Genomic DNA, 26,922 nt, shown 5'->3' on the forward strand with positions numbered 1-26,922 from the left:
GCCTTATTTTAACCGCTGACGGGGGCCCAGTTATTACAATTTAATTTACCCTCTGGTACTGGGACCCTCGCCAAGCCGTTTTAACTCACACTTCATTTTACACCTCACACTGCACTCTCAGTAAAAATACCAGCTCCGCTGTAATCAGGCGTCGCAGCACACCCGGGACACATTAGGTGTCACTGGGTGGGCCCGATGATGAAGCACGCCACCAACCAGGTTGGTGGGTGAGGGCTTCATGAACTCACCAACGAGGTGCCCATGACAAATCTAATCAGAGTCCTAACAATATTGGTCATATTTAAGCTAGTTCCTCATCAATAGTCATAACACTGAATATTCCTGCCCATGTGCAAAGACCCCAGAGTATACATAAAATAAAAAAAAAGATATATTGTTTTGTATTGTAATTGCATTTATATAGGGCTTACTACTCCTGACGAGGCGTCGAATCGCTTTTTCGGCGGGTAGCACGCTACACCGGGACCCATAGGGGATTAGTGTTGAATTAGTATAGTGAAAAATGCAGGTACATTTTAAGTGGTGGATAGGTTAGTCAGTTATTTGGATTTGGAATGATAGCAGAAGGATAGAGGAGGAATAAAGGTTTGTATTGATATAGCGCATGTTACCCCTCATGGGGTGTTGAAACATGCTATTCAGGAAGCCCACAAATGATTAGTGGTGAATTAATATGGTGAAATATGAAAGTAATTTCAGTGGTGGATATTGGTCAGTTATTTGGAGTGAGAAGGATAGTGGAGGGATAAAAGGGGAAGAAAGGTTTGCATTCATATAGCACTTGGTTCGAGGCATGTGGGCTGCTAAATTCATATCTATTGCATAGATCGCCGCCTAGTGTTGGGTCCGGATGATTGCACATTGTTGTCCTGGAAGAGTCTTCGAAGTATCACGAGATAGGTGGCTCCTCCCCTGGACTACAGTGCGCATGGGCATCGACTCCATCCCCAGATTGTTTTTTTCCGCCATTGGGTTCGGATGTGATTTCGACGTCTCCTGTTCGGAATCGATAAAACAACTTCTCTAAGGCCAAAAGGCTTTCTTTACTTCGTCGGTATTCGCGTTCGGTCTCGTGTGTGCTCCAACTCTTCGAGTCGGATAACTGAGGAGTCCGGTGACTCTTCGGTCATCGAGGCCCTGTCGACGCAACAAGACCCCGACGACGCTACAATGGAACGAAGTCCGTTCAAGTTCTGCCCCGTGTGCGGTTCGAAATACCCACACATTGACGTGCATCCTGTATGTAACAAGTGCCTGTCGCCGGACCACAACGAGGCCAACTGTATGGCCTGTTCGAAATTCAGGTCGAAGAAGACGCTCCAGATTCGGCGCGTGGCGCGCCTCGAGGCCCAGCGATCAGCTCCGGCACCTGTAAACATCTTCAAAGACCCCGAAGCAGACGAGCAAGAGCTTCACCTGCAGATCTCACCTACATCGGCGGAGGTCGAGGCCGACTACGGGGAACCCGTTGAGGGCCTGGACCTGGACGAACACGTCGAGGAGGTAGGGGACGACGAGGAAGTTTATGGGGCCGCGGAAGATAGCTCGGAGGAAGAGCTATGCCCCGTACGTACAATTACTAAGGCTCAGGTCACAGGATCGCCACACGGCCTTACCCACGACCCTACTCCTCAGTCCTCGGCCCCGCCTCCTGGCCCGGCTATGGACATACCTACGGAGCCTCCATTACCCAAATCTAAACCGAAACTAAAAACATCGGAATCGAAGACACCAAAGATGGCCGACACACCATCGAAACCGAAGACGTCCGAGACAGCATCGAAACCGTCGTCTTCGGAGGCCTCGAAGCCGAAAACGGCTGTCGAACAGGCAAAGGTACCGAAAGGGGTCAAGGAGGCAAGCTCGAAGAAGGTCGTCTAGCAAGTGTCGAGGAAAGTGGTCGAGTCAAAGAAGACTGTCGACACACCTTCAGCCAAGACTACCGCGCCAACGGCCAAACGGCCGGTCGAGGCAAAGTCAGCGGAGGGCGCCGGCACTACGTCTGGAGCACCGACGCCAAAAGTAAAAACTGCCGATCCAAAGCCTGCGGCGTCGGCGCCTAAGGTCGGAACAGGGGACCGGAGCGCAGCTGTCGAGGGTGCGCCCGCGCCTCCGGCGCCCAAAGAAAAATCGTCAACGCTCGGATCTTCCCCTGTGGGTGGACCGAGGTCATCTGTCGGATCGACAAAGCCATCCGCTTCTTTTACGAAGCAGATCTCGGACTCCCTGAAACGGATAAAAGACAAGGCGTCGGAGCCGAACACACCCTCGGTACCAAAGGCGAGTGTTCCTCCGAAGAAGACTTCAATGCCGATCCTCTATACTCTACTGCCGAAGGTGGCGCCAAAGGCTTTTGCACCTCGTACGGTGCCCGAGGACTCTGAGGGGTTGAGGCAGACTCAACTGAGTGGAGGTCTTCGTCAACAACCCTTACTTGAAGAGCAGTCGGAGCATTTTATCGACGCCGACACGGGTAAATTAACGCTCTACAAAAGGAAAATTACATCCCAGCCTGTGGAATCCTATGTAATACCTCTAAAGAAAAAAAGGCCTGGACCAGAAACGCCAGAACTTGTTGAACCCATTCCTACACGGCCTAGGAGGAGTCCGACTCCCTCACCCACTTGCTCAGATGGAGATGGGGGTGAACAGGATGAGGAGTATAACTTCCCTGATGAGCAGCAGGACTCATGGATAGACTCTGGTGATCAGGGGGACCAACAAGTGGTTCATGACCCACAGGTGTATGGGGTGAAAACTTCTCCAACGGAGGACTCTGCGGCATTTAATGCCTTAATTGAAAGGGCGGCTACAAACCATAAGGTGGAAATGCATGCCGACCCTGTGGAAGTTGACTTTTTGTTTGATACTTTCTCTGCATCAGAAAAAACTGTGAAGACACTTCCAATGCTCAAGGGGGTTCTCAAGCATGCCTCAGACATTTTCAAGGAACCTACCAGAGCTAGAGTGGTAAACCCACGAATAGAAAAGAAATACAGGCCGGCACCTGGGGACCCTACTTATATACGGGGCCAGTAGCCTCTAGACTCTTTGGTGGTCTCAAATGCCCGCAAGAGGGCGAATTCGCAGACGACGGGTGAAGCTCCTCCCCCGGACAAGGAGTCGAAAGTGCTGGAGGCAGCGGGCAAAAGGGTGGCAGCGCAGGCAGCCAACATCTGGCGCATATCTAACACACAAGCCCTGTTGGCCAGATATGATAGGGCACACTATGACTCCTTAGAGCAGCTATTACAACACCTTCCAGACGAGTTTAAAGAAGGAGCTGAGATGCTGATACAGGAGGGCAAGCTCATTTCTAACGCTGCAATTAAATGTGCGCTCGATGTTGCAGATACAGCAGCAAGAGCGGTAAACACTAGTGTGATGTTGAGGCTTCAGGCATGGCTCCGCATCTCAGGGTTCAAGCCAGAGATTCAGACAACTATCCTCAACCAGCCCGTTAACCCAGACAGACTGTTTGGCCCAGAGGTTGATACCACCCTCGAGAAAATCAAGAAAGACACTGAGACGGCTAAGTCCATGGGTGCACTTCAGTCTCAGCAGTACAGGGGGAACACTTTTCGTCGCTCAAGTACACGAGGTGTTACCAGAGGACACTTGGCACAGCAGACGCAGTTAAATAGAGGAGGCGCCCAGGCCTCGTACCCCAAACAGGGTAGAGGAGGTTACAGAGGAAACAGCGCCAAGGGCAGAGGCAACAACAACTCCCGTTCCTCTGCTGCCAACAAACAGTGACTCCCTGTCACTGCCCCCCGACCATCCAACACCTGTCGGGGGGAGACTCCAACGGTTCCTGCCAGTCTGGAAGTCCATCACCACGGACAGGTGGGTAAGGAAACTTATCCAGTTCGGGTATTGTTTGGAGTTAACGTCCACTCCACCCAACATCCCCCCAAGACAACGTCCTATGTCAGCAGAGCACTTGCACTTATTGCAGCAAGAGGTTCTAGTGATGCTGCAAAAAGGAGCAATAGAGCTCGTGCCGGTGGAGGAAGAAGGCACGGGTTTATTCCCTGTACTTCTTAATCCCAAAAAAAGGACGGCTCACTCAGACCCATTCTGGACCTACGCCATCTCAACCTGTACATACTCTCAGAACACTTCCACATGTTAACACTACAACAGGTTCTTCCATTGTTGAACCAGGGGGACTTCCTCGCAACCTTGGACCTCAAGGATGCTTATTTTCACATACCACTCCACCCATCCCACCAGAAGTACCTCAGGTTCACCATACAAAACAGGCATTACCAGTTCAGGGTCCTACCCTTCGGAGTGACCACTGCCCCCAGAGTGTTCACAAAGTGTCTGGCGACTGTAGCGGCGCACCTCAGAAGACAACACATACATGTCTACCCTTACCTAGACGACTGCTTGTTCAAGCAAAGTCAGCCCAGCAGTGCGCCGCACACATGTCCCACACCATTCACCTCCTTCACAGTCTGGGGTTCTCGTTAAACTATCCAAAGTCGCACCTTCAGCCAGCCCATGTGCGACAGTATCTGGGCGCGACAATAAATACGCTGACTGCTACAGCTCAGCCGAACCCAGTGAGGATCGACAGCATCCAGTCGCTCATTCAGAGGTTCAGACCGCAACACTCCCTACCAGCAAGGGTGTTCATGCAGTTGATAGGCATGATGGCCTCCTGCATCTTCATAGTCCCGCACGCGAGACTGCATATGCGTCCACTCCAAGAATGCTTGGCGCATCAGTGGAATCAGGCTCATGGACAGTTGAAAGACCTAGTGTTGGTGACCGGTCGGGCATACAGCTCTCTGCATTGGTGGACTCCACACAACCTTTGCAAGTGCCGACCGTTCCAGGAGCCTGTGCCACAGATTATCCTGACGTCGGACGCATCTCTCCAGGGTTGGGGAGATCATGTGCTCCACTACACGGTGCAGGGACTATGGACGACACAGCAAAAGAAGATGCACATCAATTATCTAGAGTTGATGGCAATCTTCATGGCACTCAAGTCCTTCAAGGTACATGTATGCAACAAAGTCGTGTTGATCCGGACGGACAACATGACAGCCATGTACTACATCCAGAAACAGGGAGGTACGCACTCTCCACAGCTGTCTCATCTGGCTCAGAGCATGTGGAAGTGGGCCATTCAGAGGAACATCTTCCTCATGGCGGAACACCTCCCGGGCACGGACAATCAGATGGCAGATCTGCTCAGCAGGTACAGCCACCAAATGCACGAGTGGGAGATACATCCATCAGTACTCCGCCCGTACTTTCAGCAGTGGGGTCATCCAGAGATAGACCTGTTTGCCACAAGGGAAAACGCAAAATGCCAAAGCTTTGCCGCCAGGTTCCCTCACCCACAATCGCAGGGCAATGCGATATGGATGAACTGGTCAGGCAGATTTGCGTTCGCTTTTCCCCCAGCACCTCTCATTCCGCTGGTGGCAAGAAAGCTAAAGCAACACTCGATGACGCTCATCCTGGTTGCTCCAACGTGGGCACGCCAACCATGGTACACCACGTTTCTAGAACTCTCCGTGGTACCGCATCAACGGCTGCATCTCGCACCCAGGCTCTTAACGCAGAACCATGGCGACATTCAGCATCCAGATCCGCAACAGCTCAATCTGGCGATCTGGCTCCTGAAGAGTTTGGCTACCTTAACTTGCCTCCAGAATGCATGGACATCATCAGAGAGGCACGGAAGCCCACTACTAGAGCTTGCTATGCTGCAAAATTGAAGCGTTTTGTCATTTACTGTACAGAACATCACATCAACCCGCTAGATGCATCCATTCCTAACATCATCTGTTACTTGTTACATCTTTACAAATGCAATCTAGCTTACGCTTCCATTCGGATACACTTATCCGCCATAGCGGCTTATCTCCAGAACAGGCAGCATCTCTCTGTTTTCAGAGTGCCTGCCATTAAAGCCTTCCTAGAGGGACTAAAACGAGTCATTCCTCCCAGAACCCCACCAGCTCCTGTGTGGAATCTCAATGTGGTTCTCACTAGACTGATGGGCCCACCTTTTGAGCCTCTACATTCATGTGAGATTCAGTTCTTAACATGGAAAGTGGCTTTTCTCATTGCTATTACATCTCTCGACGTGTTGGTGAGCTACAGGCGCTCACTATACAAGAGCCATTTATACAAATTCATTCAAACAGGGTGGTGCTCCTCACTTACCCCAAGTTTCTTCCAAAGGTGGTGTCACAGTTTCATGTCAATCAAACTATTGAACTGCCCGCATTCTTTCCGAACCCAGAAACAGTAGAGGAAAGAATGCTCCATACGTTAAACGTCAAAAGGGCATTAATGTACTACATTGACAGAACACAACAATTTAGAATGACACAGCAACTTTTTGTTGCCTTCTCAGCCCAGCACAAAGGCAACCCAATTTCCAAAGCAGGAATAGCCAGGTGGATCGTTAAATGTATTCAGATTTGTTATCAAAAAGCTAAACGTACTTTAACGGTCCCCCCCAGAGCACACTCCACACGCAAGTAGGGAGCCTCCATGGCTTTCCTGGGGAACATTCCTTTGGAAGACCTTTGCAGAGCAGCCACGTGGTCAACACCACACACGTTTACCAATCATTACTGTGTGGATGTGCATTCCAAGCAGCAGGCAGCTGTAGGACAGGCTGTTCTCAAAACTCTGTTTCAGACTTCTGCAGCTGGCACGGGCGGCCGCCGCTAATGGAGGGACTGCTATGTATTCTATGCAATAGATATGAATTTAGCAGCCCACATGCCTCGAACTGAATATGCTACTTACCAGTATGCATCTGTTCTTGGCATGTAGGGCTGCTAACATTCATATCGCCCACCCTCCTCCCCGGTGCCCGTAGCAGCTGCAGATTTTTCTTGCATTCAATCATTCGCATGGACATCATCTACACTATTTCACTCCATCTCCTGCACAATGGCTAAAAACAATCTGGGGATGGAGTCGATGCCCATGCGCACTGTAGTCCAGGGGAGGAGCCACCTATCTCGTGATACTTCGAAGACTCTTCCAGGACAACAATGTGCAGTCATCCGGACCCAACACTAGGCGGCGATCTATGCAATAGATATGAATGTTAGCAGCCCTACATGCCAAGAACAGATGCATACTGGTAAGTAGCATATTCATTACCCCTGATGGATGTTGAAGCGCTTTTCTGGCGAGCAGCATGCAACTCCGGAACTCATAAAGGATTAGTGTTGAAAATTAGTATAGTAAAATATGAAGTAATTTGAGTAGTGGATATGTTATTCAGTTATTTGGGTAGAGAAGGGTAGGTGGCGGGCTAATGAAGGGAAAGAGGTTTAAATTTATATAGCTGATGGGGTTTTGAAGCGCAAGTAGCACGCTACTCTGTAACCCATCATGATTAGTGTTGAATTAGTATGGTGAAACATAAAAGTAATTTTAGTGGTGGATATGTTAGTCCGTTATTTGGATTGAAAAGGGTTGGGGAGGGGTAGAAAAGAGGGAAGAGTTTAGAAAGGTTTGTTTTGGGGATAGGTATAGTAAAAGAGTTATAAGATGATGCAAGGAGGGGTAGAGTAGGAGAGCCTAGAAAGGGTTATTTTGGGGATCATAGTAGTGGTATGGGGTTAAATGAGAGAGTGGATGTAGAGGATATATTGAGCGAAGTATAGGCTGAGAAATAGGGAAGTGCATTGGAATGCTAAATTACAAGTAAGTGATAAATATATAGATCCATAAGTACTTTGAAAGTATATAGATGCATAAAGGAGGTATGTATATTGGGCAGCGTTTCTGGCCCTGGTCAGTCTCGAACAGGCTCAAACAGGCAACTGCCCTTGTCTTCTCCGCCCTTGGCTGAGACGCCCTAACCCTGTCCTTTTATAGCCTTAGTAATCCGGTGACCCCGTCAGCCAATGGGAACCCTAGCCCTAACACTATCCAATCACAACACTAGCCCTAAAACTCTAGAATCAATAGGAGACCGGGACCTTACAGCCAATCTTAGCCCTAGTCCAAGCACCCAATCAGTTCAAAAACCCTGATCTCTGTCCGATAGAGGCCCTAGCCTTACCAGTAGTCCCACCCCAAGTCCAAGCAACCAATGGCACAGGAAGCCCTTGTTCCTATTTTCAATAAAGCCTAACCCTACTCTTAGACCCACAACCTTCCAGCAACCAATCACACCAGAAGCCCTAATCGGTACTTCCAATTAAGTCTAACCCTAGCCCTAGTCCCACCCTAGTCCCAACCACCAATAACACAGGAAACCCTAGTCCCTACTTCCAATAGAAATCCTAACCCTAGCCCCAGTCCCAACCCTACATTGATTGGATCACAGACCCAGAAACCAATCAGAACACTCAAATACGCAACCAATGAGGACACTAACCCTAATCCAAAAGAAACATCAGATACAACCACCAATCAGTGTACACATGTACCAACAATGTCAGACCATATAAGGTCCCAGCGACCTCAGACAAGGTTTGCTGGCCAGGGAGTTGGAAGCTGCCTTTCCTGTTCAGAATCTCCACGGAGACAGACCGGCTCAATCCACAATTTGGAATTCTGCAGGTAAAGGCCTCATGTGGTGTTGTGTTGTTCATTCACGGAATCAAGAACATTGCAATGTTCAGAAACCTCTCGTCTGTGCCATCATTATTATAATACCTCACTTACTTGAAATCTAACAATACTGTTTGAATAAAACTTTACTCCTTCTCCTGGCCAAAAAACGAAGTGCACAGTCCCTAGTAAACGGAGTTTAAACAGCTCACAGAACACCCTCTGATGTAGAATATCCCTGTTGCTGGGGGGCTTTTTTCACTGGCTTGTGGACACAAAATGGTGGCTGGGGGTTCACTGTTTTAACATACAGGTCTTAGCACAGAGCAAAGGAGAAATTTGGAGGAAAAACAAAGTCCTTAGCAATGAGGGGGAAAAACTACAGCGTCTGGACTGCAAATCCCACAATTCAACACTTTAAATGGAAGCAATCATGGGCAGGAAATAACACAAGTTTAAAACACAAAACAGGTGATAAAATATCCAATCACAGGCAGGTTAAAACTACAATTTTAAACTAACAACCACAGGCAAACACAGAAATCACAAAGGGAAAATCGTTTTTTAAAAAACTTTTTTTTTGCGGAAGAGACAGCACTAGTCTGCCTCCTTGCCACTTCCTGGACTCTGCTCACTGCAATCTGGGGCACATGGAGGCGGCAGCTCACAAGATGGAGGACGCTGCTGGCTTTGGTGTTAACGGGAACCGACGTATCAAGGTCTGGCTCCCGTGTACTGTTACTGAAGAGTCTTGGGCCATTGCCCAGTTAATTGTATCCTCGGATACCGTTTTGGGGAGTTTGTGTACTAGTTGAGGGTACCGACGAATTGATGTGTGGTCCCTTTTGTTAGCAATTGACACTTCCTGATCAGTGTGTTTAAAAATTGGTGTTTCCTTAGCACCCCGCGGGGCAACTTTTTTTGGAACTGGGTCGCCAAGTCACTTTGACGTGCTTTATACTCTTAATATCATTATCGCCTGTCAACTCAGATTAGACTAAGGGGCTGAAGTGTTTGTTCTGCACATGATTATTGGATCGTGCGGTTTACATGTGATCATCGTTATTTAGAAGCATCCGATGCGTCGTGGAACACTGACCAGTTATTTAGACTGCCTTGAGAAAGTCTGAATACATATTTTCAGACGAAACACGTGTTGGCTTCAAGAATTGGCATCAAGAATTGCTGACAATTTGGCATATACGACTAAACTTTTTTTTTTTCCTCTTGTGATTGGTGGATTGTCCTTTGAAAAACAACGGTGGATTGAAATAGGATACATTCGCCTTTGGACGTTTTAGATTTGGATACATACAGTTTTGATATATATTCTTATTTTGGGATATATGTTCTGATTGAATTTATTGTAACTATTCAGGGTGTGCTATATTGGTAATGTTTGATAAGGCCTTGCTTGGCAGTTTTGGCTGTACTTTTCCCATAAGGAACAGGGTCAATACTGATTTGCATATGGCTGGATCTGAACTGGGGTGACAAAGTGAGCTAAAGAATGAGGATGGACTCAACCCAGATCTGTGACTGGGGGTGAGTGTCAGAGAAGTTTTAGCGCTCCGTCCATCATCTCCTTGTTTGCTTTGTTTGCCCTAAGTTGGCAGGGTATGCCCAGATGTGCGTTGTAAGAAAGTAGCTCTGTATATACTGCACCAAAGTAAGGTACAGTGTGCAGAGTCCACAGTCCCCAGAGGTTTGGCAGAGGTTACAGTTGGATATAACCTTACTCTCTAAAATGGTAGCTTGGCCGAGCAGTAAGGCAGTATCAGAGGACAGTGTAAAGCATTTGTTGTACATACTCAGTCAGCAAATGTCTCACAGACAAGAACTGAATATATAAAAATGTATTGTTTTATTTTAGAACCACAAGTCGGTATAAAAATACTTTCTCAGAATGAGATGTTATAGTTGAATACTTTCTACTAGCAATAGACTTTTCAATGCAATAGATGCAGTTGTTGCAATATGCAACACAATCCTAACACAATAATAACATTGAGCTCAATGGGAATTTTAAGTAAATGCAATATCAATTACTTTGTGTATGTTTTTCTTGCTCGGGCTGGATCCTGGATTCAGCCCTGGTACATCTCCTGTAAACAGTTGAAAGAAATCGTTTATAGTAAACGGGCGATTTTTAAGGAATATTTGAAAGTTGCAAAAATCGACACTTAGAAGAATTTCTGGTGAAAACCAGGCAATGTTATCCTAAGGGCGAAAATCAGGTTATCGGAAAATCACAGTTGTAATTACTTTTTAGGGTCAGTGCTGAGCACCAAGATCCAGCACTGGGAGCTCTCCTGGTAACAGGTGAGTATTTCCGTTTATCGGATGATTTTTTGTGATTATTTCAAAGTTTCAAAACTCAACACAATTTCCAAGTGAAAACCAGTCCGTTACTCTATGGAGAAAATGTAAGTGATCGGCTTTCAGGTAAGTACTCGACTGGCAGAGTTAAGGTCCTCCGGGGTCTCCCAGGTTCAGGTAGGTACAGTAGTTACACCCTCAGCGGCACAGGGGCAGCCGGGTGCAGAGAGAGTAGGCCCAATGTTAGCCTATGGCAGGTAGGGGGCTTTTGGTTGGTGGCTGCTAGCAGGTAGGCCACGCGGCTGTGGGAGCTGGGCTCCTAGTCACTTGCTCAGGGCAAGTGGGGAAGTTGAACAGAACAAAGGTTGCACTCCCAGCTACACTGGGGCGGCTGGGTGCAGGGTACTTTTGGGCCTTCGGGCGTCCTATGGATTTCAATTGGAAAGCTGCAAGATGAACAAAGGCTGCAGGCTCGGGACAGAGATTCTTCAGGTGCGACCACCACTTCGAGAGGTAAGTTGGGAAGCTGTAGGTTAGGTAGGCTCCCAGGAATTGTGCGCAGGGAAGGCTGCAGGCTCGGGACGGAGATTCTTCAGGTGCGACCACCACTTCGAGAGGTAAGTTGGGAAGCTGTAGGTTAGGTAGGCTCCCAGGAATTGGGCGCAGGGAGCCGCAGGGTGCCGGGTGTCTTTTGGCGTTGGGAAATCAAACCCTCTGCTGGTCACGGTTGGGAGGATCCCTGGAGTTGAGGTTGCAGGCATCGTCAGAAGTGTTGAGGGAGGTCCTTGGGTGCTGGATTCTTGGTCATTCGCGGGGGGGACGTCCTCGTGGTCTTTGTCCACTCAGGCACGGGCCGGGCTTGGCGGGTACGGAGTGTGCTGGATTCGTGGTTCCTGGCTGGTCGCTGGGGTTGTAGATCTTTGAGCAGAACCATTGCTCGTGGGAGTCCCAGTATTTGGATGAGCAAGGCAGTCAGGCCTTCCGGGGTTTTCGAGGTTGTAGACCACAGGAGATGCCGGGGTTTAGCAGGAGCAGGTTCGAGGGTCGACAGGCCGGTAGGGCTGGGGCCAAGTCAGTTGGTGTCGTCCTCTTGTTAGCAGCTGCACGGCAGGTCGTCTTTCTCCTTGTTCTTCTTTGTAGTTTTAGAATCTGGATCTGAGGAAGGAAGGTTCAGGGTGCCCCATAATTCTAAATTTAGGGGCGTTACAGGTAGGGAAAAGATAGGGACCAATGGGTCCCTTTTCTGGGGTGAGTACACCCCCTATCCTGCCACTCTCCAGTGGGAGGGGGGCAGGAGCCTAGCCCAGATTGGATAGGGCTCCCCATCCTCAAGATGGCGAGAGCCCTGAGTTGTGCTGCACCTCTCCTCCCCACCTGAGGGATTGGCAGAGGCTGGCACACTCCCTTTCCTCACTTTAGTTTTACTGCCTGTCTCCCTGCCAGAGTGGGGGTCAGAACCGGTGGGGGCCAGTTGCTGTGTACAGCAAGTGGCCTGGAGAAGCTCACAAAGGCAGGGCATGCCTTTGAAGCTTCCTCTGCCCATTCTGGGGGAGGAGGCCTAGCACCTTGCCCCAGGATGTGCATTGTTGCAGGCACGAGAGCGGATGGCTTTCTACCAACGGGCCCAGCAACATATCTGCTGGGTGGCAGCCTAGGCAGCCTCTGTCAGGACGCGGGTTGTGGGTTAGTTTCAGGGGGCAACTCTAAGTTGCCCTGTCGTGCATTTTACATTAAATTCCAACGTGGCATCAGTGTTAATTTAATGTGCTGAGAAGTTTGATAACAAACTTCTCAGTCTGATTGACAGGAGCCCAGGGCGCACTCAAAGTACATCAATTCAGCAAAAAGTGGGGGCATACAATGCAAGAAAGATGGCACTTTCTCACTGCGTCCCTTCCTCACTTTGCCACTGAATTCAAGCTAGCCTAGCTGATGAGGGGGTGTTACCCCGAAACAGGTCTGAGGATGTTTGTTTCCGGTTCAGGGAAGACCTGGCTTGGCAGTTCTGGCTGGACTATTCCCATAAGCAACAGGGTTAAGACTGATTTGCATATGGCTGGGTCTGAACTGGGGTGGCTAAGTGAGCTAAAGAATCAACCCAGATCTGTGACTGAGGGGAAGTGTCTGAAAAGTTTCAATGCTTTGTCCATCATCTCCTTGTGTTTGCTTCATAATCAGGAGGAGCACGCCCGATGATGAAGCATTCCACCTAAGGGTGGGTGAGGGCTCTTGCTCCTAAGAAGCAATCCACCTAAGGGGGAGGTAAGGTCACTTGCTCCTAAGAAGCTATCGCTTTGGGGGACCTCTCAGCCTCCCCCAATCAGTGTACCTTTTGTTCATTGGGAATTATTATGTCAGAGAATGTGCAGTGGGCCATCCAAATTCTCCCAGTTCTCCCCTCTGTATTGTTGGATACCAAACACCATATGCTTCAGTGAAACCATTATGTAGCTGGGTAACTCGTTTAAAACAGTGCCCAGTACATACCTTAAGATAGCTTTTCTGCTCTCTTGTCATATCTAGTAATAGAACTAGATATCACGTAGGGAGATCTGCTCATGTAAATATGTTCTCACATAAAACATTATGCACCCTGCCTTAGGGCTCAAAGACCTGCTGTAAGGGTGACTTACATATATTAAATGTAATGACTTTGGCGTGGCACAGTGTGTACCATGTCATGTTTTCGCTCATTGTTTGCACCATGTCACACAGCCTGCAATGGCAGTCTACGTGGAATTTGTGTATGGATGCCTTAGGGTGGCAAAAGATATGCTGCCTCCCTTAGGGACCATCTTTAATACCCATGCACTAGGTACCAGGGGTACCATTTATTATGGACTTAGATGCTAAAATCCTTGTGTTACAATTAGGCATTATCTTGTTTTAAGGAAAGAACACAGGCTCTGAGGTCTGGTTAGCAGGCACTGGTGCAGTCTAAGAGTGGAATACTAGCCTCCAGTAGCTAAAAAGGGGCCAAAAAGTGGAGGGGTGCTGCAACAAAAGCTCAGTTTCCTATAATCTTGATACCCTTGGACCATGTATAAGTGCTCTGTGCCTCTTTCCCTGCCCTTTTGCCTCTAACCTGTGCCTCCGGGTCTTGACCTCTGATTTAGTTGCATGAAAATGGTGATCGTATGAAGAATAGCCAGGAACCGGCACCATGTGTGAGAAAAAGCAAAGACCGAGGTGGAAAACATGCATAAACTACAGGTGCAGCAAACATGAAAACAGGCAGCAAACCGCTTTCCTAAAATTAGTCATATTTTACGAATCTAGGAATGGGCCCTTGATGCACAAGTTACTTACCTTCAGTAACGATATATCTGTAAGAAACATTAATTAGTGATAGATTTCCTAACCCAGAACTACCCCCAGGCATCAGCCCAAACCCGGAAAACCCTCGCCAGCAGCACCCCTGTGTTGGGAGGTGGCTTCGCGTGGCACCGCGTCTGCCGCCGCGGTCACAGACGACGCCGCCGCAGCCACCCAGACAATGCCCTTGCGCGCTGACAGTTCTGTAAATGGCGTACGAGTTACTTACCTTCGGTAGCGATGTATCTGGTAGAGACGATTCTAGCCGCAGAATCATCCCAGGCGTGAGACTGGATCCGAAAAACCCCCGAGAACAAAAGAGCGTAGACCCAGGTTTGGTGCTAGTTGCTTATTTGATCAGCACACCAAGTCGCCATGACGCGTTTCGGCAGTTCCCTGCCTTGATCAAATGACAGCATTGCATTACATGAAACCCCATATCTGATAGATTACTAGCTGCATATTCCTTAACGTAGAACAGTGAGACTGGATCCGAATTTTTTTTTTTTGCCAAATTCTAAAAGTGGCATTTCTCCACCAGTCACCATAAATCTGCGCGCACCATTGCCCAGCATTTATTCTCACAAGTACATACATACTAAACTCGACTCTGTGCTCCTCTCATACCAGGACTTACCATGGACACACTTATCCCCAATGCATTCCTATGGGAGGGCAGGTCAACCTTACCAATGTAACACAGAGCGCGCATGCACTTAACACTGGACCACAGTGTTAAAGTGCTCAGAGGCCTAAAATCACCAACACCAGGTTACAGAAAAAGGCTAGGAGAATGCAAAAAGTTTCGGGGTGACCCTGCCAAAAGGGCCAAATCCAACAGGCTCATTCAGCTTCCTTACACCGGCATCCCTTAAGTCTGCTCCTGCAAGGATTAAAAAAAATAAAATACAAAGCACTGGAACAAAATACTCTGTTTTTGAAGTCAGATCCTCCACCGTAATAGTGCTTATTGCAGCAGTAAAATGCTCCATGCACTGGTGTCTCCATAGGCTGTTCCTCTGGATAACGAGAGCAGATCCCAAGATTCCGGGGGTAGGAAAGTTTGTGGTACTTCAGCTTCCTTTCTAAAAGTGGCTAGTGCATTTGCACCTCTTGGGTCGCTACAATAGGTCCTTATGCGACTTGAAAGATTCAAGGACAAGCTCCCCAGTGAAGATCAGCGGGAGTTTGAGAAGGTTCTCCAGGAAGTGGATGGTGCAACCTTGGCAGTGCGTGCTTATGCGCATGGCATGTGCGCTAGAAGCTCCTCTTGGCTCCGACTTGCGGCACTCAAGCCAAAAGCTCAACAACGCTCACTCTTTGGTTCCCATACGGACGATGAAATGACCACGATGAAGGTGGAACTCAACACCCAGAAAGCGGTAGGCCTGGAAAAGAGAAAGGATTTCCGTTGCAGGCCTGGAAAAGAAAAATTATTTCCGTTGCAGGCGATATCGGAGATGGTTCAAGTCCCTCAATGGTCTCAACATCAGCAGCAACATTGACCCAGAGCACAGTACCAGGATCGCTACTCTGCACTTGACCGCGGAGCGCCACACCAGTCCTTCACATCTACAAAAATCCCATCAAAACAATGAGCAGTCGCTTCCATCGTCGCAATTCTCCACTCCAGTTGGGGGGACGTATTGCCAATCATCTGCAAAAGTGGTGTAACATTACAAAAGAAAAATGGGTGTTGAATACGCTGCGAAGTGGGTACTCTCTGCGATTTCGTCATCCACCCTCGGCGATTCCCCCAGCAAAATCGGTCTGTCACCAGTTACAACTGCTGCAACGAGAAGTGTCCACTCTACTACAAAAGTTAGCAATAGAGGTAGTTCCTCCTTCACAAAGAGGAAAGCTGGTGTACTCTTGGTATTTTGTGGTATGAAAGAAAGGTCCCAAACCAGAGTTTAGGCCAATTTTTTTAATTATGCCTCCTGAACAAGTGCATACAAAAAGAGAACTTTAACATGCTTGCTCTCCATCAAATGTATCCTCACCTTCACCAGGGAGACTGGGTGTGCTCAATAGACTTGCAGGATGCGTCTTTCCACATGCCAATCAACCCAAAATATTGTAAGTTCTGACACTTTGTGGTAGGGGCCAAGCATTACCAATGCAAGGTGTTACCCTTTGGGCTAAAGTCGTCCTCTTGAGCCTTCTGCTCATCTTATTTGGACAGAAGCATGTTTTCTTTCTTTTACTTTCATGCGTTGAAGTTATCTTGCAGCTGTTGTGTGTGTCTTATTGTAGTTTCAGAGGGTGAATGCCAAAATGAGTCAGTGAACTGATTAGTCAGTGCAAAGATGAGTGTCAGAGTGCATGTGTGCTGACACAAAAAGCACTTTAGTTCAAAGCCAGAATTATTGGTATTGTCATTGTGTGTTTCTTTTGGAGAAATGCAAGCGGGGGGATCCCCATAAATTTCAATGCTGTCCCTGTCCCATTTTACTGATGGACATAATACAAAATGAAACCTCCTACTTATGACATGAAAGAACATTTTATGTTTTGTCTTCCAGGGCTCTGCTGAAAAATTTTGTGAAGAAATTAATCAATTGAAGCAGTCCCTTCATGATGCTGAAACTGTAACCAAAGATGCACAGAAAGAATCTGCATTCCTCAGAAGTGAGAACCTGGACCTGAAAGAACAAATGGTAAATGCAGTTGGATGTTAAATTTCTCAGGTTTCTTTGATATTTCTCAAATCAAAATTATTTTGTAATGTTTTCCATAGTAGTTTAGCGGCCCACTTGTGATTTAGCTTATTGTACGAACTTGTGTTCCTCCAGTATTGGGATATCTTTCATAGATACACATGCTTAAATAATTTCCCATTGTTAAAGCGGGAGTCCCAGGGTGCTATAGTAAAGCAGTATGTATCCGTATAATAGCCTTTGAAGGGAATGCAAGGCATGGCTTAATAGCCTATGTCCTTTTAAAAAAAGGACCAAATTTGAGCAATGACCAATCGGGCAACAGTGTTCTTAGAAGACTCCCAACGGAGGCGTCTTCCCTCAGATTTTCACTGCACGTCGTGTATTAGGGAGTCTCCCTGAGCTCCTCTCAGTTCTTTAAAGTGTTTCCAAATGGAACTTTTCTCTGTTCCAGTATGTCAGAACTAGTCAAGAAAAGACTCTTTAGACTTATGCCACCTGTGGTAAGAAAATGGTTCATTCAGAAGTTCTTCATAAAGCATGTATTTATTGCTGTCATCTACCCCACAAAGTGAGAGACTACAAAATATGCAGAATGTTTTCTACCAAATCCCTCAAAGATTGAGGGACGACACTTAGGGTTGCAGAAACTGAATTCAAAAACTGCTGTTGTTTGAGGAGGAAAGTAGTGAGTGTTCTGTTTCCTCACAAACTTCCAAGAAGATTAAAAGGTCTCACCATGAGTCTCCTTCTTAGAAGCAAGAAAACCTTAAAAAAATTACCCACCAAGGGTCTGCAGAAGGCTCCTGTTATGAGGAAATGAAAAAAGGGCTTCTTCAGACGCTAAATCCTAGCCTTCTGCTCCATCTATAGCCCGGCCTTTGAAACCTAGAGCTTTCTCTGAACGGGTTTTAAAAATAAAACACACTGACTCAAAAAATTTCATCAGCATTGAAACAATCATCAATGGCACCTAAGATCAAAATATGGATGACAGACATTATGCAGATTCTTTAACCGTCGACATCGATCCCATTGACTACGACCGACTCGTTGACGAAATTCAAACAGAAGCCACCAATGTCGCTTTAAACCATACCGTGGATGTTACTGTCGACTACCTTGTCAGCTAGATTTTTGCCATCTCCAGAAAGTATTCGTCCTGAATTTACTTCTAGTAAAGTGTCCCCACTACCACCCAGTGACTTGTTGGATCTCCAAGAATCAGAGGAAGAGGATCAAGGGATGCTTCTTGGAGCTCACAGCCCTTCTGAGTTAAACGTAAAATATCAATAGGAAGGTTATCATGAACCAGTTTATCAAGGACATCACTACTTTGAGCAATGCCATCACTATGCTCCTTCACCACCACCATCAAGCATGCTCCGGCTGCTTTAGTGCAAGACCTAAAAAGCATGCTTCCAGATTGAAACAATAGCTTTGCAACACCAGCTGAAGCGCAACAACCATCTGCAGCATTATCTACTCCTGCACCTAAGTCAACAGACCATATACCTAGTCAAAGAATGACGCCACAAACTCGCATTGCCATGCCTCCTCAAGAGGACACATCTAGTGAAGATGATGACGATAATGGGGATAGAGAAGAAGGCGAAATAACATACAATAGAACGGTCACCAATGAATGGGACGATTACCCTATCCCACCTCCAGCACCACAACCAGTGGGTTCTACACAGGAGGTTATTGGTGGTTTTCATACGCTAAAGGAGAGAGCGGCCAAACTTCAAAGAGCAGTCCAGAAAAACAGTCCGAGCAATACCGATTGCAGATTATATCTGGGAGGAAGGAGAAATAATAATGAAGACACCTGGTACTGCCACTGTGGTCTTTTTTAAAAATTGACAAAAAATTAGGCACCAAAGGACTCTGCTGCTTATTTGACAACCTAAACCTGTTTCGGTTATTACAGAGGCTGCACAGTCCATGCCTAAAACTCCTTCCACACCAATCTCTACTCAGCCTGACAAGGAGGGAAGGTGACTTGATGATATCTGTGAGATTCACCGTGATGTCAGGTACAACTGTCCGTGCAAACACTATCTGGCTATTTTTTCTCTTTTTTCTTAAATTTTATTCTGGTTATTGAAGATATAGTTCTACAATGGTAGTTGCAATAATACAGCAACATCTTAGTATTGTTGAAAGAGGATGAGCTCCTTACATTTCTTTCATAAGATCTTCAGTTGCCAAACCACTGGATCAATTCAGCACATGCATATAAGACCATTTTTTTATCTCCACAACTCCGGAACTAGGAGATTAGAGGGAAAATAAGGATAACAGTCCAGGGAAGAAAGAAGGGAGGGGGACAGAGGGCCTCCTCAATCTACATCAAGTGTAAAAGTCTTCATCACTGTCAAACACCACTCACTTGTGCAACAGGCCATCGCTCATGAATTACCTGACTGTTGTATCTAGGTTCACGGCTGGGTGTTTAACATATAGAGAAACATCGTCCGGGTACAAGGAAACCAGTACCACCCTGGGGGTGAAGGCTAAGTCTTGGTGGGCATGGTGCTGCCTGAGGTGAGCCGCCATGTGCTCAATGGCGAAGCGGATGGGGGAGAGCCGGCATCCCTGTCTTGTCCCTTGAGACCTGAAATGGGGGCGAGATTACACCATTAATCCATATCCTCGTGGTGGGCTTTGAGTAGAGGAGGAGGAGATTGATAAATTGGATGAATTTAGGACTTCTCCCCAGGAGGGACAATAGCTTAAATAGATAAGGCCATTCAACAGATTCAAATGCCTTGGTGGCATTGAGAAAAATCGCAGCTGCTTCCAGCGAAGGGTCTGTCTCTTGAAGGGTGTCAAAAAAGGTATGCAGGTTGTGCGTTCTCTTCCCGGAACAAACCTGTATTGATCTGGCCACAATATGAGGGGTAGCAAGGGAAGGGGCCGAGAAGCAATTGGTTTGGCTAAGTTTTTATTGTTTACATTAATCTTGGACAACGGCCTGTATGATTCACAGCTCTGCAGGTCCTTTTCTTGCTTCAGGATCTTAGTAAGTGCTTCCCTGAATAACGGAGGCAATGCACCCTCTTCCAGTGACTCACTATACATATTTATAAGATGTGGGGCTAGGAAAGCTTCAAATTCGTTATAAAACGCAAATGACAGGTTGTCCAGGCCAGGGGTTTTATCCTCTGGGAGAGCTGTTATTCCCTGATTCACCGCCTCTTCCATGGAAGGCTCATCTAGAAAGCGCTGGTGCCCATCCCCAAGCCAAAACAGCTGAATAGTTAAAAAAGGAATCAAGACCTAGAGGGACTGGCAGCTAGGTCAAACTATATAGAGAGGAGTAGAAAGAGATAATTTCCTGCTGCACCGTTTCTGACCCACGGCAGGCTTGTTTGAAGTTCCACTATGTAATCCCTCGCCCAGGGTTTTCGAAGTAGACCAGCCAGTGTTTTGCCCATCGCTCTCCTTCCCCATACCTCCTGGCGCTTGCCTCCCTGCCAAGATACTGCCAATATACTGTGACTCCCTCAGTACTGCTTCTTCAATGTCCCCCATCTTGCCTCGAATGTGGCTCAGAACTTCTACAATACCGGTGGCGAAACAGTTGTGTTCAAGGTCATTCATCTCCTCTTCAATATGGTGTATTTCTCTTCTCCGTGTTCGCAATACTCTTGCCTGCTTTCCTATGCAGTCTCCCCTTATCACAGTCTTGAATACTTCCCACAATACAGTGAAGGATTCAGCTTAGCCTGCGCTAAGCTCAAAATACTCCACTACTGTAGCCCTAATGGCCTCCTGGAACACCTGGTCCAGCAGAGCCCCAGGCAGCAACCGCTACCCAAACGCCAGACTCCAGTACTTTAGTAAGGAAGGCTGAATGAGTACTGGGGAACGGTTCAAGAGGGTTCTAGGCAGATGGGCGGCAGTGGAGACCCAGGCCTCCGCGTCCTGGGAAGCAAGCCAATAATTGATCCTCCATGTCTCCATTCCTACTCCTCCAAATATCTACTAGTCCATTATCTGCTATAATGGACCACATTATAATGACCCCACCCCATAGAGTTGCGCCAGGCCCCAGAGTGTCTATCCATCTCGAAACCTCTGCAAAAAGTCTGGGGCATCCACGTGGGGACCATAGATGGATGCAAGCCTGAGCAGGTGACACCCCCCCCCCCCCCCCCTGTCATAAGTGTAGTGCCCTGCCAAGCCCCCCACTAGTACTTAGTGAGATCAGTTGCTGTCGCTGATGCAGGTGCTTTCATCAGGTACCTGTTCGATCGGGAACCTGTCTTGACTTGTCGAATGACCTTTACAAATCTAGCGGTAGCCTTTAGATGAGTGAAATAGGAAGTTTTGCCAGCACACAAAATCAGCAACTATGCGGGATAAAGCCAGGAATATTTGGCTTCCGTCTTTTGAAGAGATCTTTATACTGGCAGGAAGTCTCGCCTTGCAACTTTTACGGTTAAAATAAAGTCAGGGTAAAATGACACATTATTCCTTTGGTATGACACTATATGCTGAGCCCGCGCCAGACTGAGCACAGTATCTCTTTCTCTGTAATTTAGCAGACGTGCAATAGTGATCCTGGTGGAAGTGCCCGATTGAGGCCTCGGGCCCAGCTCTCAATGCGTCCTCTCTGCTCCACTTCGCAGACAATGGACAACGACTCCCCAAACATGGCCCGGAACATCTCCTCCACATAGTCTTCGACACTGTGCATTGCAGTGGACTCTGGAATTCCCATAATTCTAATGTTGTTCCTCCTGGACTTAGCTTCCAAGTCCTCATTTTTGTTGCTGAATAGTTCGAACACATTTCCATGTGGAGCAGATTCTCCTTGGTAGTGTTCCCTTCATCCTCCATTGATGAAGTTTGCTGTTCCAACTCAACCAATCTTTCATCATCACTGGGCACGTTTTCTTTTAAGCGATTAAACCCATCTGCCAGGAAGTCAATTTTACTGTTGATCGCCGTAAGGGACTGCTTAAGATCTTTCAACATTTCATTGATGTTGGGCTCCTGAGAGGATGGCCCGCTCGTTTCGAGTTCCTGCCGCCCCTCTTCTGGTGGGGTCACAGTACCCCGGGCTGGCTTACGCTGGTCAAAGATCAGCTTTGATTGAAGGTTTTCCCCATCTTGACTGGAACCTTGTGGGACCCAGAAGCAGTTGTTCTCTCCGTTTGGCAGAACCAATTCAGAAACAAAGTAGAGGGGGGGGTGGCCCTCTTGTGGGATCAGTCTTGCTGGATATGCAAAGGGCGGGAATATGGCTGCTCACTAACCTTTTGCTTTCCCCTACGCTGCACTGCCCCCCTGTTCTGGGTAGTTACTCTAGCGAACTGTCCCCTCTCCTTTGAGCACCAGCGGGGGGAGGGCCGAAATAACACCTCATGAACATGCAGTTTTCCTTGCGCTGTTCAGTTCACTGCGGTGTATGTCTTACTCCTGTTGTGCAGGACCTACCAGATTCGCTCTGCTGCTCTATGCCTAAATCCCCTCTGTTGGGCCAGGCCTCATGCGGGACTTGATTCCTGCACTCCTCAGCCTCCTCCACTCTGCCCGGCTCACTTGTCTGCCCCCGCCTGACCAGACGACTAACGCGGGCCGCCCGTGTATCGCCGTATATCTGCAGTAGTCAACTAAGCGCCAAGGAAGCCACAGGCCTAACCTCCACTCCGGCCGCAGTTTCCTCTCTCCTCCCGGTCGTCTCCAGGCTTCTCCCGGACAGCAGTCTGCTTGTCACATGTAGGGCCTCCCCGTGCTAGGCTTAATTTCTGCTCTCTCTGCCTCCTTGGCTCCGGCTGGGCTGGCTTACCTGTCCGCATCCGCCCGTCAGGACGAGCAGCACTGGTCACCCCATGTACCGCTGGGCCAGTCTACAGGCTTCTGCTAGGCCTCCTGGAAGCCACAGGCCACACTACCTCTAGCTCGCTGCATCCTCCTCTTCCTCCCGTACGGCTTCAGGCTTCTCCCAGCAGACAGCCGGCTCGTCTGTTAGCTTCGGGGTCACTCCACTCAGCAACTCCCTCAACAATGCCTCAGATGCCGCTTCCAGACACCACTGCAGCTGTTCTTCGGCCGGCGACCACAGCGGGGCCGCACCTCTCGTAGGGCCCCCTTGCAACAGCCTCCTTTGTTGTTCTCCTGCCCGTCTCCGCTACTGTTAGGGAACGCCTCAGTTCTCTTGGCAGCCGCGAGTTACCTCACCAAATCCTCTTCCACACTATCACTTAGTGGGCTCATCCGGTGTAGCAGCTTCTGTGGGGGTCCCCTCATCCAGCCGGCCATCACTGATGTCGCCTGTGAAAGTGAATACAGGACGGATGTTCGTTCCATCCTGCAGAGCCTCACCAGGTGATGGCCATCTTCAGGCCGGGCGCTCTAGCAACCCCCTCCTCAACTTTCCGCTAATCTGGGGCGATAGATTCAGGAAGGCAAATAGGCTGAAGCAGGAAGGCAAAAGATCAGCATCTGAATTTGAATGCGCAATTGATATTGCATCCATAAGCTCAAACTAAAATTCTTTATTCTGCAAGCACTTCGATGATGCCCTACGGGCTATAAACTCTGACACTTGGACAGCTAGATCCCTAGTGTAGGAAAGTAGGATCTGCTTTCATGGTTATCCCCACTTTTTGCTGCTCTCATTATGTTTTGTCTGTAGTTTGCTGGGATCCTGCTTACCTGGACCCCATCATCTGTGCTGTCTTTCCCAAAATGGCTCTGGTTAAGAACCTTTGTACCTCCACAGTTGGCTACCGTTGTACCCTTATAAGTTCCTAGTATTTGTTACTAAGGTACCCAGGGCCTAGGTACACCAGGGGTCTCCCATGGGCTTCAGCATGTAGTGTGCCTCCCATGGTAGGCCACTTAAATTCAGACTACAGGCCTGCCATTGCAACAGATACAGATTTTTGTATATATCTGAGGTCACTACACTTAAAACGTATGTTGCCCCTATGGTAGGCCCTTCAGGCCTGAGAGCAGGGTGCTTGGTTATAAGCGTGAAGGCGCCTCTGCATGAGCACCCCTACAAACCCCAGAGTCGATTCTCCAGGCTTTGTAAGTGCGGTCAGCCATTTTAAGACCTAGAGTGGACATCAGTCATTAGGAGATGTCTAACTATATAATTGCTTCACTGAACCTGGTCAAGTTTGATATCAAACATGTTGGAATAATACCTCGAAACCGATGCCGATGTTGGAGGTATGATCTCATGTCCTGGGGGAGACCCTTAGGGGAGGCCCCTGTACTCCCGGTTAAAGCCTTTAAGTGCCTGCCAGCAAGCTAGTACTGCTGCAGACCACAGACACTGTTCTGCCCTTCTGCTGCTGAGCTCGAGCAGGGGAAGGTAAAACAATCTGCTTCCTGTCACAGGGAGGTGTGACCACCACAGAGTCAGGACTTCGTGTACTGGGCTGGGGTGGGGCGCTTTGCTGTGCCACCAGACTGCATGGAAAGGCATATTTGGTGCCCTCCTTGCATACACTGGTTTGAGCCAGTTCGGGAAACCCTGGTTCCTGTTCTGGCATGAAACTGAACAAAGTACAGGGGAGTATCCTCCCTCTGTACAGCCCCTTCTCTGGGAGTGATCCCAGAGTCGTTCTGACCCTTTCCTTGGGTGTTTGAGGGCTCCCCCATGGGTGGGTCCTCCGATTCGTTGTGGAACAAGACTCTCCTCTGAAACCAAGATACTCTTCGACTGTCTGGACACTTGGACTTTGTTGAATTTTGTTGAACTTCACCTGTAACCAAGGCTGCAACAAGGAAGACTCCTCCTGCTGCTCCTGGTCTCACTGTTCTGCAAGTCTTCTGCCTCATCTGTGCTTCACTCAGGTATTACAGAAGACCTATGGACATAAAAGACATCCGCAGAAATCTCCCCTGGAGTGAAGGAGTCACTCCCCTGCATCCGCAGACACCGCAACCAATCTCACCTGTCTGCTGCCCCTGTCGTCCTACAGACTTCCCGAGGCCCAGCAACACAAGTGGTGGTTATTTGGCTCTCCAGAAGCTTGACCTGTCTTTCTGCGATTTGGAGGACAGTATTCCTCGTCAATGCTACTGGGACCAAACCCCTGTGCCCCTCGTCGACTTGTTGCCTAGACTTGTTGGTTCTGCTCTCCAGAGATCTTCGGGCTACAAGAAGCCCCAGCACCTCATCCCTAAAAGATTAGCGTCCTCACTGCATCCTTTGCACTGTTGGCCTCCATCTTTCGTGAGCTACCAGAGGTCCTCTTGTGACTTCAGCCTGAGGTTCCTTTCAAGGGTCTTCTCCTGCTTTGGTAGACCCCCCCCTGCTTGCTCGGTCCTTCTCTGACTTTCCTGCACTTGGTGAGGCTCTTAGACTTTGCTGGTCTCAATGATTACATCTAGTCTTTCACAGCAGTTGTGGCTACCAAGATCTTATTGGTGCTCCCGTCGAACACCAATCACCTATATACCGACATCCGTCGTGGGACAGCTCGTGTACGGCTTCTGGTCTTCCTCTGCGTCGCCTTGTCCCCACAGCTGCAGCAACAAGGTCCTCGTCAACTCTCTTAAGCTTCCAGCAAAGGGTGGACATTGTGCTTCCATGCCTCCTGGTCACCTTGAGTGGCCTAGACCCTGTCCCCTCTGCTTGCAGATTGTCCTATCCAAGAATTCACTCTTTGATTCCACCTGACATCTTCAGAGACTTCTCTAGAGGCCTTTCTTCCCAAGTCTTCCATTTTTGTCTACGGGAGGTTCCGAAGTCAATTCACCCCTATGCACAAGGCATCCCTGGTTCCTGCAGCATCCACGGGTGGGGTGACTCTCCAACCTTCCATCCTCCAAAGGGTTTCTTCAGGGTCCTCTGGGAAGGGTCCTTTCTCTTTAAAACTGCAACCGTGACTTCTCCATTGACTTCCATTGGGCACACAGCTGTGTTTCCACACTGAACACAGCCTCCGTGCGGTTCCCGAGTACTTACCTTGGGTGGTTCCTTATTCTCCCAACTCGTCGGAGTCCTTTGGTCCAAGTTTCCTTCTTACTTGCAGTTCGCATTCCACTTCTTTAGTATATGGTTTGGTCTTCCCCTTTAGACCAGTGTATATTTGTGCTACTTACCTTATTTCTTTGAAGTATTTTTATGTGTATAGTTGATATCTCCGTCCAGGAGATATACCAATGAGATAGTGATTGTATTGCGTAATAGCCTTTTCTGATAGATACATCTGCTAGTGGATTCCTCACCTTGTGAATATCCCCCTTGCGTAGGCAACATTCGGAAATTCTTTTTGTAGCTTCGCGCCGACGTGGACGACGTCACAGAGGCACGGCATCGCTTGCGACTCCGATGAAGTCACCGACACCATATTAGGCCCACGCCTGCGTGATGACGTCAGTTCGACGCTAACAGTTTCGGGGAATCTCTGTAGCTGTTGGTAACTTTGTTACTGTTTTTCTCTGTTTTCTTGCTGCTTTGTTTCGCTGAAGATGTCGACTAAGAAGACCGGATTCAAGCCATGTAGAGAGAGCGGCAAAATGTCGATCACGGACCCGCACAAGGACTGTATCTGGTGCCGGAGTTCGGACCATGATGTCGATAGTTCTACGTGTAGGAAGATAATTCCGAAGGCGCTTCGAGAGAGGGGGAGACTAAGCTTTTAATGGCCAAGTTAGGAGGAAGTAAAGATAAGAAGTCTTCGAGATCTCATTCGAGAAGGGCGAGTTCTAGGTCAAGATCACGATCGGCGTCGCTCTCGAAGTAGTCATCCGGTCATGCTTTGAAGTAAAAAAAGAGGCATAAGAAGCAAAGACATGAGTCTCGGCGTAATACCGGTAAGGATTTGGACTCGAGACCGAAGTCGCCTAAGAGGAGGCATGAGAAGGATGTAGTGTCTCCGTCACCAGAGGTCTTGGATCCAGAAGGTGAGGCTTCGCCTTCGGAGTCGCAGGTTCAATCGCCGACTCCGGTTGTGAATCCGTCTCCGGCTCGAGAGGATGAAGAAGTCCCTTTGGATGAGGGTTCGATGACGAGACCACCTGTGGAAGAGGAGGCGAATCCGGAACCTCTGAAGTATCAGTCTGTGGGTTCTTATCG

General features: G+C 48.3%; 1 protein-coding gene across 1 annotated transcript in view; it reads left to right on the top strand.

Moving 5' to 3' along the window:
* The window catches only part of LOC144818836 (uncharacterized), a 1,999,126-nt gene that overhangs the window by 508,427 nt on the left and 1,463,777 nt on the right, over window positions 1–26,922 (top strand). Inside the window, 1 exon segment of the mRNA XM_078676624.1 lies at window positions 16,734–16,868. Coding sequence (XP_078532750.1) covers window positions 16,734–16,868 — 135 coding nt within the window.

This window comes from Lissotriton helveticus, chromosome 2_1 (assembly GCF_964261635.1).
Source record: "Lissotriton helveticus chromosome 2_1, aLisHel1.1, whole genome shotgun sequence".
Lineage (NCBI taxonomy): Eukaryota > Metazoa > Chordata > Amphibia > Caudata > Salamandridae > Lissotriton > Lissotriton helveticus.